Source organism: Hypanus sabinus, chromosome 1 (genome assembly GCF_030144855.1).
Source record: "Hypanus sabinus isolate sHypSab1 chromosome 1, sHypSab1.hap1, whole genome shotgun sequence".
NCBI classification, from domain to species: domain Eukaryota; kingdom Metazoa; phylum Chordata; class Chondrichthyes; order Myliobatiformes; family Dasyatidae; genus Hypanus; species Hypanus sabinus.
Window position 1 is genome coordinate 8,559,375 of NC_082706.1, and position 20,869 is coordinate 8,580,243.

The 20,869-nt window shown below is 44.3% G+C and overlaps 1 protein-coding gene across 4 annotated transcripts in view; it reads left to right on the forward strand.

The window, feature by feature from the left end:
* Positions 1-20,869, forward strand: part of LOC132391065 (zinc finger MIZ domain-containing protein 1-like) — a 258,401-nt gene that overhangs the window by 178,630 nt on the left and 58,902 nt on the right. For all 4 annotated transcript variants that reach the window (XM_059963774.1, XM_059963782.1, XM_059963793.1 and 1 more), the window contains 2 exons: positions 6,641-6,839; positions 16,225-16,497. In XM_059963774.1, the coding sequence (XP_059819757.1) occupies positions 6,641-6,839; positions 16,225-16,497 (472 nt within the window). The remainder of the gene's footprint in view (positions 1-6,640; positions 6,840-16,224; positions 16,498-20,869) is intronic.

A 20,869-nucleotide genomic window follows, 5' to 3' on the forward strand; every position in this document is an offset into this window, starting at 1 on the left:
CAAAGGGCGTCTTTCACTGACTTGATGATCTGCCAGTCCTTGAAGTTTGTCTCTGGCAACAGCCCGCAGGTCAGAGATTCCTCTGCCACGCAGCTGCTTGGGATGAACTGTGACACAGCCTCCTGCATCCTCTGCACACCCTCTTTGCAAGCCCACAGTCACAAGACTTGTATCAGTGATAACAAACCTGATTCTGATTATAGTTTATAAATTATATTATTATATTTCCACATTGTATTATGCCAAGGAAGATTGGGCAAACCTGGATTGTTTCCTCTGGAATGCCAGTGGCTGACTGGTGATCTGATACTGGTGATCAGTTTTAAAAGGACTCCTTATTTAAGAAAGGATGTCCTGACATTGGAGAGGGTTCAGAGAAGGTTCACTAGAATGATTCCGGGAATGAAAGGGTTAACATATGAGGAACGTTTGACTGCTCTTGGACCGCCTGGACAGAGTGGATGTGGCAAAGTTGTTTCCCATGGTGGGGGAGTCTAGTATGAGAGGGCATGACTTCAGGATTGAAGGGCACCCATTCAGAACAGAGATGCAAAGAAATTTTTTTAGCCAGAGGGTGGTGAATCTGTGGAATTTGTTGCCACGGGCGACAGTGGAGGTCAAGTCATTGGGTGTATTTAAGGCAGAGATTGATAGGTATCTGAGTAGCCAAGGCATCAAAGGTTATGGTGAGAAGACAGGAGAGTGGGACTAAATGGGAGAATGGATCAGCTCATGATAGTATGGCAGAGCAGACTTGATGGGCTGAATGGCTGACTTCTGCTCCTTTGTCTTATGGTCTTATGATTGGTATAGAAAATGCTGAGAGGCACAGATATGGGAAGCAGTCTGTTTCCCAGGGTGGGAATATTAGACACTGGAAGAGATAGCTTCAGGGTGGGCAAGGGGAAGTTGAAAGGAAATCTGAAAGGCAGATGAGCAGTAGCTGTCAGGAACGTGCTGCCAAGGTAGGTATTGCAAGCAGAAATGATCATCTGTTTGAGGCGTTTAGACAGGTAAGTGGATAAAAGGGATACAGATCATGTGTCAGCAGATGGGATTAGTTTCGTACGGTATCATCGAGGATTAACTTTATTCACTGTATACATTCACAGTGGATTCTGGTTAATTGGGACACAATTAATTGGGGCCCAATTAAGTGGCTGCCCCAATTAGCTGAAGTTTCATGCAAATAGTCAAAAAAGGTATAAGACAAACTACCATTTAACTGTGTAACAAATGATGTATTTAAATGAATATCCAGCAAATCAGAACACTGGCAATGCTACTACAGTACTATACCATTGTGTATTAGTTCCTGGTAGTTATTGACAGAGGATTCATCCACTGTACCCTGCCATGTTTGGGTAAGGGCTTGTCGTGTCCATTCTGGGGCAGCTCCCTCGCACCTAGTCCTCACCGGACTCTCAGTTCTTGCCGGTGGCTCCAAGTAGCTGTTTGCATGTGACAGCGGCCACACCTCAGTCCACTGCTTTGACAGGCAAGCTAAACCAGGTGAGGGTTGCCGGTGAGATAGGTGCCTGTCCTAGTGTGTAAAGTCAGCTCCAGTAGACTGGGTAGATGAGATCCAACAGGCAAGAAGGCGGTTCTGTAACACTTCGTAGAGACAGAAAGACATGACAAAGCAAAGAAGAGTCACGGTCATCCACTGCGACGAAGGAAGACCCCAGTTTGTGACGAACACTTGTACCATTGGACATGAAATCCCTTCCACACACGTTTCACTATCATCATCAGATATGACAGAGAACTATCACACTGCTGTGTTCTTTTGATTGACTGTAAGTCAACAAAACTAGCGCAGACACCTAGTGGTGATAATGGACGGCCTTCATACAATGCTTTCGACGATTGCACCTTCCAAATCCTCACTTTCACTGTAACATTCAAAATGATTGTTGCTGCCTTCAAAATCTTCATTGTTTGTAACTTATTGAAGCGGTGGAATTGTTTCATTTACATTCTCGACCGTTTCTGGCATCTCCGAAGTCTGAATACTTGAAAGCAATTCTGAATTGCTTTACTGCTTCTTGTGTCTCACCAACTGTCGATGGCAAAAGCCTGCACCCAGGAGAGAGTGCCTCCCACCCATGGGGACCAGTCGATTTACCGCAGTCGACTGGCTGCGTGCGCACTGGCCATATTCTTGCAGTCGATCCGGTACAATACAAATTTATTAGTTGTATTAATGCCAGTTGTTTCAAGCAGTTTAATTACTGTTAAATCAAGATCTTTTGGTGTGGGAAGGAGCTCAAACACTACCCGACTCCAATTTACCTGGGCGTGACACTGGATAGGATGCTCTCATTTGCCACCCACTTCCAAAGACTCTGAGGGAAAGTTGGTGCTCGCAATTCTGCCTTGAAAAAATTAGCAGGCACGAAATGGGGAGCTAATTCTCACACACTTAGATCAACTGCCCTAGCACTCTGCTATGCACCTGCAGAATACTGTGCACCTGTGTGGGGCAGATCAGCCCATGCGAAGAAAATAGACCCGTTGCTTAACAAAGCCTGCCAAATAATCACAGGCACACTGCGCCCCACACCCACTAACATCATTTACAGACTTGCAGGCATTGCTCCCCCAGAGATCCGAAGACAAACTACAACAGAAGTTGAAAAAGGTAAACAGAACTTGGATCCACAGCACCCACTACTTCATCATGTACCAGTTTCCAACCGCCCAAAATCGAGAAAAAGCTTTGCTACAGTGGAGGAATGGAACATCCCCCCAAACATACAGGATTGACCTCTGACAACTAACAGAAGCTGGAACCCCACCAAACAATACAGTGCAAGACCCCACAGAAATGTTGCCAGACTGGACATTGCTTGACAGACGGAAGGGGTGCACTCTCAACAGAGCGAGAGTGGGAGTTTGTAGGACGGGAGACAATATGGTGAAGTGGGGTTTAAAGACCAGCGAATCCTGTGAGTGTGGCGAAAAGGTGCAGAACACGTTCTGTGCAACTGCCCACTCTCACCTGATTTAGCTGACGCTGATCTGTTTAACGTCAACCAAACAACACTAGAGTGGCTGGCTGTCTGGTGTGACGAGCTTCGATGATGACTGTTAAATTTGAATTGACTCAGAATTCTTGACTGACAAGAGCGTCGTAAATGGTGATGGAACCTGTTAGCCAGTATTCTTTGCAGGGAGCTTTAGGAATAGATACGAAGAAAAAGAAATGAATACTATTTCAAATATTCTCTATGACATAAATGTTAAAAAAAACACAGGAGGCCACCTCTTGCCATTTCCATCAGTTAGTAACTTGGTAGGGAAACACATTCTTAAGAATTAATGATAGAAAATGCATCTTTGAATACTTTAATCCTCCATTAATTATCTTTGCCCAGTTAAAGTAATACTAAGCAGTATCTGTTAAAAGCTCCTTCCACTTCTATAATTCATATTCCTAATCTTGAGTCCATGCCAAACAATAAAAAAAATCATCTTACACTAATCCCATTTTATTCCTGTCACTTTCCCATCAATTTGCTCCTGATTCTTTCACTCACCTTTCCCTCTCTCTGCGATCATTTGAGTCGAGTGTGCTGTTTCTCTGAGGGATCATCTATTGGTGGGTCCTCAGGTGGCTGTAGAGGTCGATCTGGGATCCACTTATTCTGGAGCACTGTGGGCAAGGAGCTGGCCAGTGCCATCCACACCGGATTTTTAAGGCGAGTCGTCCCGGGTTCAAATCTGGCTGGATCCTTGCACACTTTCTATCCGTGCTGGGTTGAACATTGAGCTAGCAACTCGGCGTTGTAAAAAACAGAGAAATGCTAAAGAAATATTAAAGTTGCAGTGCGGAGAGGAGCAGTGACAACAACTGTGGGTCAGAGTAAGCAGTGGCTGTGATTAGTGGTCGGGTTAGAGTTAGAGTATTATCTGCGAAGTTTTTCTCAGGCCACCAAGGCTCATTGACCTTCCTTCATCTGAGAGTAAAGGATCTTTCGAAGTGACATGAGTTAGGTATGTGGATGACCTATCCATTGGTATTGCTTCATTGTGGAGATGTTGTTCGTGTAGGCTTCATTCACTGCCTCAACAGCGACTATTTATGTAGAACATAGTACAGCCCAGTACAGGCCCTTCAGCCCACAATTTTGTGCTGTCTTTTTAATCTGTTCCAAGATCAATCTAACACTTCCCACATAGCCCTCCCATTTCAAATCAGATTGTTTAATTATCATTCACGTCATATGTAGATACAGTTGAACGAGACAGCGTTCCTCTGGGGCCAAGGTGCAAAACATTCAAAATAGGAAGCAAACATTCAAAAATTAGTAATCAAAATAGGGAGCTAAGAAGCCTATTCACTCAATAAAAAACAACACATATGTAGTCCAAGTCCCTGAGCGAACATGCCAATCTTCAAGGTACAGTCTCTCGGCAATGTACAGACGCACACAATCCAGCTTGTCGCTCCACCGTTCTAACACAGGGGGCAGCACTGATGGGAGTGGCCGGGCCCCAGATGAACTTGGACATCACACTGTAATCGCTTTCGTGTCTCTCACCTGGTCTGCAGCAGCAGGCAAGCCCGAAGCTTGAGGCGTAGTCCTCGCTACAACCGATGCCACAGAGGTCTCATGTCATCTGTCCCACCACCAGACAAGGGTAACAGGCCTGCTGCAGCTTACATTATCACTGTCTATCAGAATATCGCAATCGCAAGTGAAATGTTCAAGATAGTCTTCCACAGTTATATTGCACCAACTCCGATGCTTCCAAGTAGCGGTCTGACATCCCGGCTGGCTCCTTGTCCATCCCAGCCTCGGATGGCCCCTTCGAAACCTCAGCTGGCACTCTCTCCGATATTGGGGCCGACCCCTTGTATACCTTGACTGGCTCCGCTGCCAACAGCAGTCCAGCAACTTTGATCCGCAATGGAGCAGCCTTGCAGTATCCAATGAGTAGAATTGTCTTTGGATCGTAAAGAGCAACTTTTACAAAGGAAAAAGCACCTTTGGTTGGGCCTTGAGAGGCTACTGCGTTCACATGCACGCCATCTTAACGGAAATCGCTGGTAAGATTTTTCTATTATCCATGTCTAAGAGTCTCGTAAATGTCTCTAATGCATCTGCCTCTACCTCCACCCCTGGCACACACCCACCACTCTGTGTTAAAACCCCCATCTCTGAGATAGAGGTTGAGCTGATTCATTGTCCATTCAAAAATAAGAACGTAAGACATTGAAGCAGAACTCGGCCATTTGGTCCATTGCGTCCACTCTGCCATTCCATCAAGTCTGAATTACTATCTTCACACTCTGTACTCCATTCTCCTTCCTTCTCCCAATAACCTTTGGCACCAATCAAGAACCTATCAACATCTGCTTTAAATATACCCAATGACTTTGCCTCCTCAGTCGTCTGTGATAATGAATTCCACAGATACACCCTCTGGCTAAAGAAATTCCTCTTCATCTTTGTCTCAAAGGGACATCCTTGATTTCTGAGGCTGTGCCCTCTGATCCTAGACCTCCCCCCCCCCCCCCCAATGAAAGGAAACATCAACTCCACATCCACTCTGTCATAACTCGATAGGTCTCAATGAGATCCTCAACCCCTCTCCCCTATTCTTTTAACCTCTAGCAAGTACAGATCCAGAGTCATCAACCACTCCTCATACATTAACCCTTATATCCTTGTGGACCCTGTCTAATGCCAGCACATCCTTTGTCAGATAGGGGGCTGAAAGCTGCTCACCATATTCCAAATGTGCTCTAGCAATGCCTCAAATTCCTTATACTCCTTACTTTTATATTCTAATCCTCCCAAAAGGGATGTTAACATTGCATTTGCCTTCCATACTACCAACTCAACCTGCATGTTAATCTGGAAGGATTCTGTTTAAATGCAACATCAATCTCTGGAAAGTCCCTTTTGGAATCAGACATCACCCCAGACCATAAAACTGCATTTCACTTATTGGTAAGCATTTCCTCAGAGCCCTACTGCTACCATCTCCAAGATTCAAACCCAGGACTGCTCACCTCCAAGCCCATTGCTGATACCACTACACCACCGCCTGGCTTTCATATATTTTTAATTTAATTTATATGACTTGTATTTCTTATTGTAATTAAGTTTGTTTCTATGTGTTGCACTGTACTGCTGCCGCAAAACAATAAATTGATGTCAGTTCTGAAATACTTTTCTTCAGGTAGTCTGTTACGTTAGACTTGGTGAGGTAGGGGTTATGGGTTGGATTTCTAATGAATATTACTTTTATTGCATCCAGCATTCCACTCCTTGGCCCCATGAGAGTTATTTTCCATGAATTCACTTGAAGGGAATTGAATAAATATTTAAAAATAAAGGGGCCAGGGAAAAGGATTTGATTAGAAATGCTACAAGAGTACATGTTGCAACAGAAGAACCTGTACTGTGCTGTAATGTTCTATGTTACAGGCTAGCACATGAACTGAATACCTTATACTGCAGTCATAATGACCTATCATGAAGTTCAGCCAAGACTTTCTCTGTGCATCTGAAACTTTGCTTAGTGAATGCAGGTGGCAATGTTGCTAATCCCCAGCGGTCTAAGGAAGCGTCCTTTCCAAAGTGTCCACTCTTTCCATTAATATTCACTTTCTCTTTGCTTTTAGTTACCCTGGTGGCCCAAATGGTTCTGGTGGAATGGGAATCCCTTCACATTCCAGGCCACCAACGCACTTCACCCAGCCGGCCGCTGCTGCGGCGGCTGCCGCTGTGGCTGCTGCTGCGGCCACCGCCACCGCCACTGCCACCGCCACCGTGGCTGCCCTGCAGGAGAAGCAAAGCCACGAGATGAGCCAGTATGGACCGGTAAGACCTGGGCATTATCTCTGTCTAACCTTATAGATGAATGAGGACAACCAAAGAAAGAGAGAGAGAGGAAAAGGAAACAATTGCAGGAGAAACAGAACTCAGAATCAAGCCTGGAACAGTGGCAGGACATATGAAACAAAAATCAAAGTAAATTTACTGTCCAAATATTTGTGTGTCCCCATATACTACCTGGAGATTCATTTTCTTGTGGGCTTTTACAGGATAACAAAAAAATAGAATTTATTGAAAATTATACATAAATATTGACAAACAACCAATGTGCTAAAGAAATTCAATGTGATTTTATTATCAAAGTACGTATATGTTGCCATATACAACCCTGAGATTCCTCATCTTCCAGGCATTCATAGGAAAGTAAAGAAACCCAGTAGGATTTATGAATAACTATGCATAGCAAAGACTGACCATCAACCAATGAGCAAAAGAAGATAAAGAAGATTAATTTTAAAAAATTAATAATACTGAAAACGTGAGGTTTAGCATCTTTGAAAGTGAGTCTATAGGTTGTGGAGACACTTTAGTGTTGAGATGAGTGAAGTTATCCACATTGTTTCAGGAGCCTGATGGTTGAGGGGTAATAACTGTTCCTGAACCTGGTGGTGTGGGACCTGATGGTTGAGGGGGTAATAACTGTACCTGAACCTGGTGGTGTGGGACCTGATGGTTGAGGGGTAATAACTGTTCCTGAACCTGGTGGTGTGGGACCTGATGGTTGAGGGGTAATAACTGTCCCTGAACCTGGTGGTGTGGGACCTGATGGTTGAGGGGTAATAACTGTTCCTGAACCTGGTGGTGTGGGACCTGATGGTTGAGGGGTAATAACTGTTCCTGAACCTGGTGGTGTGGGACCTGATGGTTGAGGGGTGATAACTGTTCCTGAACCTGGTGGTGTGGGACCTGATGGTCGATGGGTAATAACTGTTCCTGAACCTGGTGGTTTGGGACCTGATGGTTGAGGGGTAATAACTGTTCCTGAACCTGGTGGTGTGGGACCTGATGGTTGAGGGGTAATAACTGTTCCTGAACCTGGTGGTGTGGGACCTGATGGTCGAGGGGTAATAACTGTTCCTGAACCTGGTGGTGTGGGACCTGATGGTTGAGGGGTAGTAACTGTTCCTGAACCTGTTGGTGTGGGTCTGAGGTTTACGTAGCTCCTGCCTTATGGTAGTAGCGCGAAGAGTGCATGGCCTGGATTATGGCGCCTGTGATGATGGATGGATGATCCTTTCCCGTAAATGTCTTACCTGTGGCAGTGCTCCTTGTCAATGTTCAGGATGAGCCAGGAGTCACCAGAAGGATTGCAGAGAGCCAGGGTTGTCCTACAAGGAAAAGTTCAGTAGTCTGGATTTATTCTTGCTAAAGAGGTGACAAGATTTAACATTCTGTGAGTGTAGTTGTTTGTGTTTGCCAATAAGTCAAGGACTGGGGCCGTGGTCTCCGGACTGAAGCTTGGCTGATCAGGACTGAAATGAGGAGAATGTTCTTTTACTCAGAGGACAATGAACCTTTGGAATGCTTTGGATTGTGGATAGTAACAGGTTCTTCTGTGTAGGACGCATCAAAATGAGCTTAATCCTGTCTACACTTCCCCATTCCATAACTGAAATGCTGCCTAATTACCTCATTAATTAATTTAATTACTTTATTTAATAATGGGCACTGTGAGCCCATGGTAGCCAAGGGGTGAGATCAGCAGCACTGGGGACTCTTGTGGTCACAAGACCATAAGATATGGGAGCTGAAAAGGGCCCTTATTTCCCACTCAACTCTATTCTCCTGCCGTCTCCAAGAAGCACGGAAGTTTCAAGATCATTGCTTTGAATAACAAAGCTTTGGGGGAACAAGTGGATCTTAATTCAATAAATCAGATTATTTTTCATAATGGCTCAATTTAATATCAGACAATGTACAGTATACAGCCTGAATTTCTTACTCTTTACAGAGATATCCATGAAACAAGAACCCTTCAGAGTAAGTGATAGAACATCAGAAGCCCCAAGCCCCTCCTCCCTCCTCCCACACGCAAGCATCAACCCTGTTCTTTCCCCTTTCCCCACTTGCACCAGCTGAAGCAATAACCCCCCACCCCCACCGTACAAGCAATAACAAAAGCAAATAATCTGAAGGATTATTTTACATAACATCCGTTTACCTTCTATGTTTGACATTCTTTATCCTGACTGAACATCTTATCAGTTATGAAAAAGTTTGTAGATTCACAACAACAGAGTGCTACCTGTACAGTTCTCTGAATCCTAATAAGTTCATTGCATTATGATGAGCGAGAGTTCAGATGCATAAAAGCCACCCTTCGTCTGTAGAGTATCATTGTTCTCTTCAGCATCGTGTAGTCGTGAAAGTACTTCGTAAAAGTAGCAGTAGCTTTAGTTTAAAATACTTTATAATTCTTACACAATTTCTACACAGTTAATCTTTTATCTTATAATGAATGTCATTCAAAAACGGCCATGCTGGTCGTCCAGTGAATGACAAGCCTCCATCCTTACTGGCAGTCTGTTGACGGAAAGATTAATGCTACCCCATTTGCCTCGTGTTAGCCTCTGATGGATGTTCAAGCTTAAGAGTACTCAAGCTACCACTCAAGTTGAGTACAATGTTCTCCTGATGGGTTGTCTATTGGTGGGTCTTCATTTGGCTATAGAGGCCAGTCCAAGATCCACATATTCTGTTGCAGTGTCACTGGTGGCTGTGGTTAGTGTTTGGATCTTTTGGTTGTTCAGTCTTTCCATTCACAGCTGCTGCTTGTTCTCTGTGGCACAGCGGAGGTCACTCTCATGTAGTACAGCTCCCTCCTGGTGTAGCTACTGTCTTCCCAGTTGTTAGATGGAATGTTGAATTTCTTCAGGCTGATTTTGATGTTAACTTTGAAGTGTTTATTTAGCTGACCTTCATTCAACTGCGGGTAAAGGACCCGTTTGTCCAGACTTGAGTTGGCCACCTGGATGACATGACCTATCCATCGGTGTTGCTTCATCGTGGTGGAGTTGCTCTTCGTGTTGGTCTCCTCCAGTACGCTGGTGTTAGTACATCTGTGCTTAAGATCAGGACAGCTGATGAATATTCCCTTATGTCTGAACCGTCTGCAAAAAATAGGCACCTAAATTCCAGCGTCAGGATAACCCAGAAAGATGGTGCGCAAGTTAATCCCACTGCCTGTTCATTATGTTAAATGTTGGAACTTGCCAGAGATAACAGTGCTCCTGTAAGAAAACAATATCACGACTGATCAGCATTTTTAAAGTTAGATGTAATATCTAGCCTGCACCTCATAAAATAGGGATGCGCTGAGGCTGAAGTGGTCGCTGGCAGGTAGAAGTAAGCTTGTTGTAGAGTTCATCACCACTGTGGGAGAGCGTGTGTTTCGCAGGTTTTTAGAGTCTGTTCTGAATTTGTAAAGGTGGTGGGTTGGAGATATGTCTCTACCAAAGGAGGCGTAAGAGTCTGTAGGTGACCCCTGGGCAAGATGTAGCACCTACTTAGCCCTCCCCCCCCCCCACCCCCCATGATCATTAGGGCACCTGCTTATTTGGGACAACTCTCAACAAACAAAAACTAATCGATAATAGACAATAGGTGCAGGAGTAGGCCCTTTGGCCCTTTGAGCCAGCACCGCCATTCAATGTGATCATGGCTGATCATCCATAATCAGTACCCTGTTCCTGCCTTCCCCCCATATCCCTTGACTCCGCTATCTTTGAGCTCTATCTAACTCTTTCTTGAAAGCATCCAGAGAACTGGCCTCCACTGCCTTCCGAGGCAGAGCATTCCATAGATCCACAACTCTCTGGGTGAAAAAGTTTTTCCTCAACTCTATTCTAAATGGCCTACCCCTTATTCTTAAACTGCGGCCTCCGGTTCTGGACTCCTCCAACGTCGGGAACATGTTTCCTGACTCTAGCGTGTCCAATCCCTTAATAATCTTATATGTTTCAATCAGATCCCCTCATCCTTCTAAATTCCAGCTGGGAATCAACCTCGTGAACCTACGCTGCACTCCCTCAATAGCAAGAATGTCCTTCCGTAAATTTGGAGACCAAAACTGAACACAATACTCCAGGTGTGGTCTCACCAGGGCCCTGTACAACTGCAGAAGGACCTCTTTGCTCCTATACTCAACTCCACATGCCATTAGCTTTCTTCACTGCCTGCTGCACCTGCATGCTTACTTTAAGTGACTGATGTACAAGAGCACCTCGATCCTGTTGTACTTCCCCTTTTCCTAGCTTGACACCATTCAGATAGTAATCTACCTTCCTGTTCTTGCCACCAAAGTGGATAACCTCACATTTATCCACATTAAACTGCATCTGCTATGCATCTTCCCACTCACCCAACCTGTGCAAGTCACCCTGCATTCTCCTAACATCCTCCTCATATTTCACACTGCCACCAAGCTTTGTGACATTTGTGTCAGCTTTATAAGACATTGTGTAATTGAGAAAATAGCCAGGATTCCCTATGTTTATTTAAGACACTATGTCATTTAATTGGAACAAGAGACTGGCACTGAACAGTTTGTAACTAGCATCAGTTGCTTGAACTTGTGTGGCACTACACCCCTTTTAGAATGAACAGTTTTTAAATAGCGTCAGTTATGTGTGTTTGTGTTGTTACCCATTTGGGCCAACGGCCACCGATTCAAAATGCAGTGATCTTCTGATAATTTTGTTTTTAATTTTGAACAAAATTTTAGGCCTTTGCCAAGATGTTACGAAAAGATTTGACTCCAGCCGAAAAATATTACCTTATATGGAAATGTAAACTGGTAAAATTTCTCTGTCGATAATTGTTAGGAATGAACACAAAGTTTTACAGTACCGTAGTAGTATTGGTAGTAGTGTTCTAATTTGTTCTGTATTTCATTTAAATACATAATTTGCTACACAGTTAAATGTTAGCTTGTCTTTTTATATACGTTTTTAGCGATTTCAATGAAACTTGGGCTATGCGGTTGGTAATTCTAAGCAGTTTCTAGAGGAGGTTACGTAGTTGGCTCCATGGTCGGTATAGCCTTGTGGGCCAAAGGGCCTGTGATGTGCTGTCGATTACTGTGTTCTTTGTTCTAATGGAGTCATCCACTTAATTGTGCCAAAACATACTGGTTCTGATGTGTCCCAATTAACTGGAATCTACTGTATATATAAGTAGTGCAAACAGAGAGCAAAATAGCAAGTCTGTGATAAAGAAGGCAAATGCAATGTTGGCATTTATTTCAAGGGGACTAGAATATAAAAGCAAGGAGATAATGCTGAAGCTTTATAAGACATTAGTCAGGCTGGACTTGGAATATTGTCAACAGCTTTGGGCGCTTATCTCTGAAGGGATGTATTGTCATTGGAGAAGGTGCAGAGGATGTTCATGAGGATGAAGGGATTAAAACATGAGGGGCATTTGGCAGCTTTGGGCCTGTTCTCACTAAAATTTAGAAGAATACACGGGGATTTCATTGAAACCTACCGAATGGTGAAAGGACTAGATAGGGTGGTTGTGGAGAGGATGTTTCCTCTGGTAGGGGTATCCAGAACTAGAGGGTACAGCTTCAATATTGAGGGATGACCTTTTTAGAACAGAAGCAAGGAGGAATTTTTTTAGCCAAAGAGTGGTGAATCTATGGAATGCTGTGCCACAGATTGCGGCAGAGGCCAAGTCCATGGGTATGTTCAGAGCAGAAGTTGAAAGATTCCTGACTGTTTGGGGCATCAAGGGATGTGGTGAAAGGGCAGGTGTATGGGGCAGCATGGGATCCAGGATCAGCCATGATTAAATGGTGGAGCGGACTCGATGGGCTGAATGGCCTAGTTTCTAATGTCTAGTGTCTAATGCTCCTGTGTCTTATCGTCTCTATGCTCTTTGATTATGGAAAGAATTATGGTCTTTCGCTGCCATTGTCCACAAAAATACAGTACTGTGCGTTAAGTCTTAGACACATACCTGCAGCTAGGGGGCCCAAGTCTTTTGGACAGTACAGCATTTGTCAACATGCAATGGCGAGGGTGGAGCGCCATGGGGAGGGGGGCGCGACAGGTAGCAAAGGAGTGCCGGGGGGGTGGGGGAGGTGACGCGGGTGCAGACACACCCACACCTTAGGCACCAGGCAAGGTAATTTGATTCCGAACAATCAGTTTATTGATCATTACAGAATGTCTCTCCAGTGCTTCCTGCTTCCTCCTTCCCCTTTTCCCAACCATGATTCCCCTCTCCCTGCCCCTTTCCCACTCTCAGTCCACGATAGAGAATCAGAATCAGGTTTATCATCACTCACGTATGTCATGAAACTTTTATTTGCAGCAGTACAGTGCAATACATAAAATTACTACTCTACTGTGCAAAAGTCACAGACACCCTAGCTATTTATATATAAAATACTCTGCAGGTGCTGGGGTCAAAGCAACACGCACAACACGCTGGAGGAACTCAGCAGGTCGGGCAGCATCCGTGGAAACGAGCAGTCTACGTTTCGGGCTGAGACCCTTCGTCAGGACTGAAGAGGGAGGGGGCGGGGGCCCTATAAGGAAGGTGGGGGGAGGGTGGGAAGGAGAAGGCTGGTAGGTGCCAGGTGAAAAACCAGTAAGAGGAAGGATCAAGGGATAGGGGAGGGGAAGCAGGGAGGGGATAGGCAGGAAAGGTGAAGAATGAATGTAAGGGGAAAGCACTGTGGATAGTACAAGGAGGTGATAGGCGGCTGGAGGAGGCAGAGTGAAACTGGGTTGGGAGAAGGGAGGGGGAGGGAATTACCGGAAGTTGGAGAATTCAATGTTCATGCCAAGGGGCTGGAGACTACCCAGACAGTATATGAGGTGTTGCTCCTCCAACCTGAGTTTGGCCTCATCCTGGCAGTAGAGGAGGCAATGTATGGGCATATTGGAATGGGAAGGTGAAGCAGAGTTGAAGTGGGTGGCAACCGGGAGATCCTTCTGAATGGGAATGTGAAGCAGAGTTGAAGTGGTCCGAATGGGAATGTATCTGAGACTTGCACAGTACTGTACTTGTCTACCAGTCTTCAGGAGTTAATGAGAAAGAAGGCAATCTCAGCTGATTTTTGAAGCCTTGCATCCATTAATAGAAATATAGAAATAGGCAAGAGCAGCATGGTAGCGTAGCAGTTCGTGCAACGCTTTTTAGCGCAGACGACATGGGTTCAGTTCTGATGCCTGTGAGGAGTTTGTATGTTCTCCCTGTGATGACGTGGGTTTGCGTCTGTTTACGTCCCACAGTCCAAAGGTGATGGGTTAGTAAGTAGTAGGAAGGCTATGTTGGCTCCAGAACATGGTGACTCTTGTGGGCTACCCCAGCACAATCCTTGGACTGTGCTGGTCATTGGCACGAATTACGTGTTTTACTGGATGTTTCAATGTACACGTGATGAATAAAGCTAATCAAAAAAAATAATTCATCCATTCTGAGCAAGTTGCCTCCCTGAGCTCGTTCCATTCCCTGCGTTTGGCCCTTACCTCTTTAGATCTTTTCTAACCATGTGCCTCTTTGAAATGTTGTAATTGTATCCTTCTCTACTACATCCTCTGGCAGCTTGTCTACACCTGTGTGAAAAGAATGTTCCTCTGCCGCTTCAAATTTCATACTCCTCACCTTGTATGCCCTGTACTTTTACTCTCCTACACCGTAAAGATTCACCCCTCAGCTTACTAAGGTCCAGAATCAGAGTCAGGTCTGATATCACTGGCATATTCTGTGAAATCTGCTGTTCTGTGGCAGCAGCACATTGCAATACATAATAATAAAAATAATTATATATAATAAAAATACAGATAATAAAATTGAGTAAGCAGTGCAGAGACAGATTAAGAAAAGAGAAAAACATAGTGAAGAAGTGTAGATGGATTCATTGTCCATTTAGAAATCTGATGTCAGAGCGAAGAATATGTTCCTGGAACATTGTCTTCTGGCTCCTGTACCACCTCCTTGATGGTAGCAATGAGAAGAGGGCATGTCCTAGTGATACCAATCTAAATGAAAAATACCCGCTTATCCAGCCTCCCTTTATAACTTATGGCCTCTAGTCCTGGTAACATCCTTCTGCATCTTTTCTGTACCCTTCCTAGCTTAAATAATCCCTTCTATAGCTGGATGCCCAGAACCACACACAGTAGAACAGAGGTGAGGCGAAATTTCTCTAGCCAGGTGGCTATGGAGCCCAAGGCATTGGGTATATTTAAAATAGAGGTTGATAGGTCTTTGATTAGTAAGCGCGTCAAAGGTTACGGGGAGAAGTGTGGAGAATAGGGTTGATAAATCAGCCATGGTGGAACAGATGTGCCAAATAGCCTAATACTGCTCCTATATTTTCTGGTCTAATGATCTTCTGGTTAATTGTCATCTCACCAATGTATTCTACCCAATGTGACACTCCAATCCTTGTACTCACCTAGATTGCAGATGCTGGAACGTAGGATTAACATACAAGATGCTGGAGGAACTCTGTGGCTCAGGCAACATCTAAGGAGGGAAATGGACACTCAAAAGTTTTAGGTTGAGGTCCTTCATCCGGACTTCTCCAGATCAAGGGTGTCGATCTGAAACATTGAATGTCCATTTCCCTCTGTAGATGCTGCCTAATCTGTTGAGTTCCTCCAACATCTCGTGTGTTGTCCTTGTACTAGGTACCCTAACTAATGAAGACAAATGTGACATATATCTTCTTCTTTCTGTGTTCGTGTGACTCCACTTTCAGTGACCTGTGAACTGTACTCTTTAGTCCGTCTGCTGCCCTGTGGTAATAGCTAGCTTATGACAAGGGCACATTCCCCTTATCTAGCTTGGAAACATAGAGTTGCAGAACACTACAGCAACAAAAAAGGCTCTTTTGTGCATCCTAGTCTGTGCCAAGCTAATATTCTGCTTAGACCCATGGACCTGAGCCTGAACCATAGCCCTCCATACATTCCCATCCATGCACTTATCCAAACTTTGCTAAATGTTGCATTTGAACTCGCGTCCACCACTTCCAGTGGTAACTTGTTCTACACATAACCGTCCTCTGAGTGAAGAAGTTCCCCCTCAAGTTCCCTTTAAACAATTCATGTTTAACCTATGATCTCTAGTTATAGTCTAACCGAACCTCAGTGGAAAAAGCCTGCTTGCATTCACCCTGTCTGTAATCCTAGTAATTCTATATACCTCTGTCAAATCTCCCTTCATTCTCCTACATTCCAGGGAATAAAGTCCTGATCTATACAACCTTTCTCTATGACTCAGGTTCTCAAGTCCCTTTTGTCTGTATCTTATTGATATCCTTCCTGTTGGTGGGTGCCCAGAGCTGCACACAATTCATAGGGATGCAACAGAACCATTAAGTGATGTTATATCTGCTTTTGTTTGACAGATAAGTGCTGCTCAGTCCTACAACAACCAATACATGAGTCACTCTGGCCCTCGTGGCTCACCGCAGATCTCCACTGGAATGACCACGGGAGGGATGGCCAGCTCAATGGGACCTTCGAGCATATCACACATGTCTATGAACCACTCGAGGCCACCTGGCATCAACCCCATGTTCGGTGCGCAGAGCCAGCGAATGCCACAGCATGGATATGCAGGACCACGGCCAACCCAACAGATGCCTGGGCAGGGAGTGAAGAGGCCGTACGTCAGTGAGGTAACTGGACCTTTCCTTCCTGCTGTCCTCACCATTTTGTCTGCTCTGCAAACACACTTACGCACTTATTAATTGATTCTGTATGTCTGATTCTGTACAGAATAAAGAAATACAATAGAATCAATGAAAAATTACACACGAAGGCTGACACATAACCAATGTGCAAAAGAAAACAAATTGTGAAAATACAAAAATAATAATACAAAATAAATAATACTGGGAACACGAGTTGTAGAGTTCTTGAAAGTTAGTCCGTAGGTTGTGGAATCAGTTCAGTGAAGTTATCCAGCCCGGTTCAGGTGCCTGAAGGTTGAAATGTGGCTCCTGTACTTCCTCTCCATTGGCAGCAGCAGGAAGAAAGCATGCCTGGATGGTGCTGGCCCTCGATGGTGGATGCTGCTTTCTTGTAGCATGTAGATGTGCTCAGTGGTGGGGAGTGTGATGGGCTGGGGCAGCTCCCCTCCGCCAAACACTCGGCTCTCACCTGTGGCTCCAAGTAGCCGTTTGCATGTGACAGTAGCCGCACACTTCGACGGGCAAGGTAAACAGGGTGAGGGTAGCCCAGGGAGAGTGGGACATGTCTGTCCTAGCATGTGAATCAGCTCTGGCGAACTGGGCGGGTGGGATCAACAATCAGGAAGACAGTTCTGCAATGCTTCAAGGAGAGCAAGGCAGAACAGGGCACAGAAGTCATGGCATCCGCTGCTACCAAAGAAGACTCCAGTTGTGACGACTGCTTGTACCACTGCATCAGTGCAATGACTTTTCCACTTTCAAAACTCTCCTACGCTGGTTTCACCATGCAGTTCACTTCATCCAAATCAAGTCCTGTGAGGGGGAGAGGGGCAAAGTGACAGCAGGAGGCAGCCACTGAGAACCATAGCTCCAATCCTACCTGTAGGTGGCCTGTGCAGTTTGATCATTCTCCTCTGATCCTCGGGCTGTCCTGCATTTAAGAAGGTAAATTCATAATAGAGGAGGGCCAGAATAGCGAGGGGAAGGTAATTTTGTGCTGGTTGTATACTGTCATTATCTACAGGATATATTTTGACAACTCACTGAAGATCCTTCATCAGCTCCTCTTCCAGCCTAATTGGCGGCTGGGAAAGAAAGAGCTGAATGTCCCTCGATCCTTCAATAGATCCCTGTGTGGAATGCAATAACGACAGAGCTTCTACGGACCTCTGGGGTGGAGGATTTTAAAGATACGCCACCCTCTGTGTCAAGAAATTCACCTTCATTAATCCCAAGCATGGACTAAATGGGATGAAGGGGCTGTTTCTGTGCTGTAATTTTCAATGGCTCATCCCTTATTTTGAGTTAGTGACCCTAGGGTACCATTTTTCCTACAAATACACTACAGAGGCCACTAGATAGTTTGTATACTTAAGAATGAGCGGTTACCTCTGATTTGCCTGAAGTTAAGAGTAGAGACCTGGCTTGATCAACTTTTTGTGGGACAGACCTGCCATCTGAGTATTTTACTTCGCTCTCTTTCAAGAAACTATTTCCTCCTTCAAACAGTGAGTCCAAAGATGTGCATGATCCTCCATGTTCTCACTAAGACCTTAAGTAATTGTGATGATACCTATTTGCTTATGTACTTGAATAAGGTTTACATAACATTTGCCTAGTCTGGGTGTAGGATAATGTAACTGCCACTACTGTGCCATCATGTGAGATTGGAACAGATTTCTTTCATGCTCCTAGACATTTCACTCACGTCTCCGTGCTTGTGTAACCATGAGTGATACTGGAGTTTTCTCCAGTAGTGTAGGACACTGTAGTGGTTAGCAGATTTACTTTTCAACACCAGCAATTATAGATCAAAGTTTGATTTCCGCTGTTGTCTGTAAGCAGTTTGTACATTCTCCCGATGACCGTGGGTTTCTTTGCACAGTCCAAACACCTACAAGGTAGGGTTGCCCAGGCCTTCTCCCATAACCTTTGATTCCTCACTAATCCAGAACCTATTAAACCCCCGCTTTAAAAATACTCAGTGTCTTGGCCTCCACAGCTGTCTGGCAATGAATTCCACAAATTCAGCACCCTCTGGTTAAAGAAAATCCTCTTCATCTCTGTCATAAAGGGACATCCTGTTATTCTGAATTGGGTCTTCTGGTCCAAGTTCCTCCCACAATTGGAAATATTCTCTCTACGTCTACCTTATCTAGGTCTTTCAAAACAGACAGACAGACATACTTTATTGATCCTGAGGGAAATTAGGTTTCATTATCGCCGCACCAAGAATAGTGAAGAAATATAGCAATATAAAACCATAAATAATTAAATAATAATAAGTTAATCATGCCAAGTGGAAATAAGTCCAGGATTAGCCTATTGGCTCGGGGTGTCTGACACTCCGAGGGAGGAATTGTAAAGTTTGATGGCCACAGGCAGGAATGACTTCCTACGACACTCAGTGTTGCATCTCGGTGGAATGAGTCTCTGGCTGAATGTACTCCTGTATCTAACCAGTACATTATGGAGTGGAGGGAGTCATTGTCCAAGATGACATGCAACTTGGACAACATCCTCTTTTCAGACACCACCGTCAGAGAGTCCAGTTCCACCCCCACAACATCACTGGTCTTATGAATGAGTTTGTAGATTCTGTTGGTGTCTGCAACCCTCAGCCTGCTGCCCCAGCACATAGTAGCAAACATGATAGCACTGGCCACCACAGCCTTGTAGAACATCCTCAGCATCGTCCAACAGATGTTAAAGGACTTCAGTCTCTTTAGGAAATAGAGACGGCTCTGACCCTTCTTGTAGACAGCCTCAGTGTTCTTTGACCAGTCCAGATTATCGTCAATTCGTATCCCCAGGTATTTGTAATCCCCCACCACATCCACACTGACCCCTTGGATGGAAACAGGGGTCACCGGTGCCTTAGCCCTCCAACAGACTTGGTGGTGGTGGTGATGGCTGTCAGCCATCAACTGTGCAAGAGAGAGATCATGATAAGAGTGGGTTGCAATGTGTCTGTGTGATAAGTTTGAATGGCTGGAAGCGCACGAGTTGCAAACTGTGGTTACAACAGCAAGATATAACTGTTAGGCTGGAGTTATTAATAGCAGTTGTTGTTAGGGAAGTAATGAGATGAAAAAGCTTGGTGTGGTGTTTGAATATACTTTTTGGATGATATATTCACTGACCTTGACAGCTAATGTGAGGTTATTAAATTGCTTCCGGCATTGCGTCTAAGTCCTGTTGCCGTGTGTCTGACATTAGTCTTCTACTCTACTCCTGTGAACACTTCTAAATCATTTCAATGGCTTTTGGGTAACGATAAATATTGTCTCCCTCTCTAGTTCTTCAGTTAATACAGTGAAGAATGGTATTAGAATGTTGTCCTGGCCTGCTTTGGCTTGCACCATCTTTCCTAAAACTATCCAGTGACTTCCAGTAGTAAGCAGTGTACATGGCTTCCACCAATACCAGGTTCATCTGCTGTTAGCCGTGTTCAAATTGCGTCCATCGTTGTGGACCCTGACTTGATTCTCAAAGATAAGTTACCTCCATTTCCCCCCACCCTTCCTCTATTCCTCACTCCTGACCTTTTGCCTCATCACACCTGCCTATTACCTTCCCTGGGTCCCTCTTCCTTCCCTTTCTCCTATGGTACGCTGTCCTTGCCTATCAGATCCTTTCTTCTTCAGCCCTTTATCTTTCCCACCCATCTGGCTTCACCCATAACCTTCCAGCTAGCCTCCCTCCTCTCCCCCCACCTTTTTAGTCTGGCATCTTCCCCCTTCCTTCTCAGTCCTGAAGAAGGGTCTCAGCCTGAAATGTCATCTGTTTATTCATTTCCGCAGATGCAGATGGAGTTCCTCCAGCATTTTGTTGCTTTGGATTTCCAGCATCAGCAGACTTTCTCATTTCATTTTTCAATCTTTTTATTGATTTTCCAGTAAAAAATATACAAATCAGAGGAGAAGTTTAGCAAACAAATAATACAAAAGACACATAAACAGCAGTTTAAAAAAAAGTATATATTGTCAAAATCAGTTAGGTTAAATGTTACGCTGTTTATATATACAATATAATCAAAAAAACCACAACTCCTCTTAAAAATTGTAAAAAAAATTGGAAATTTTATTTAATAAAGGGGGGAAAAAAACCACTAACTAAACTGAAACCAAAAAAAAGAAAAGAAAGGATAGAAGAAAGAGAAAAAAATAACATCCTTCCAGTCATCTCCGAACCTTCTCAGATAAGGATTTCCCCTAAAGAGAATGAAGAAAAATAAATAAATAGATTAAATCATGTGAAAATATTGAATAAAGTGTCGTCAGACTTGTTCAAAATTCAAAGATGTATCAAATGTCTGGCTTCTAATTTTCTCCAAACTTGGACATGACATAATGGA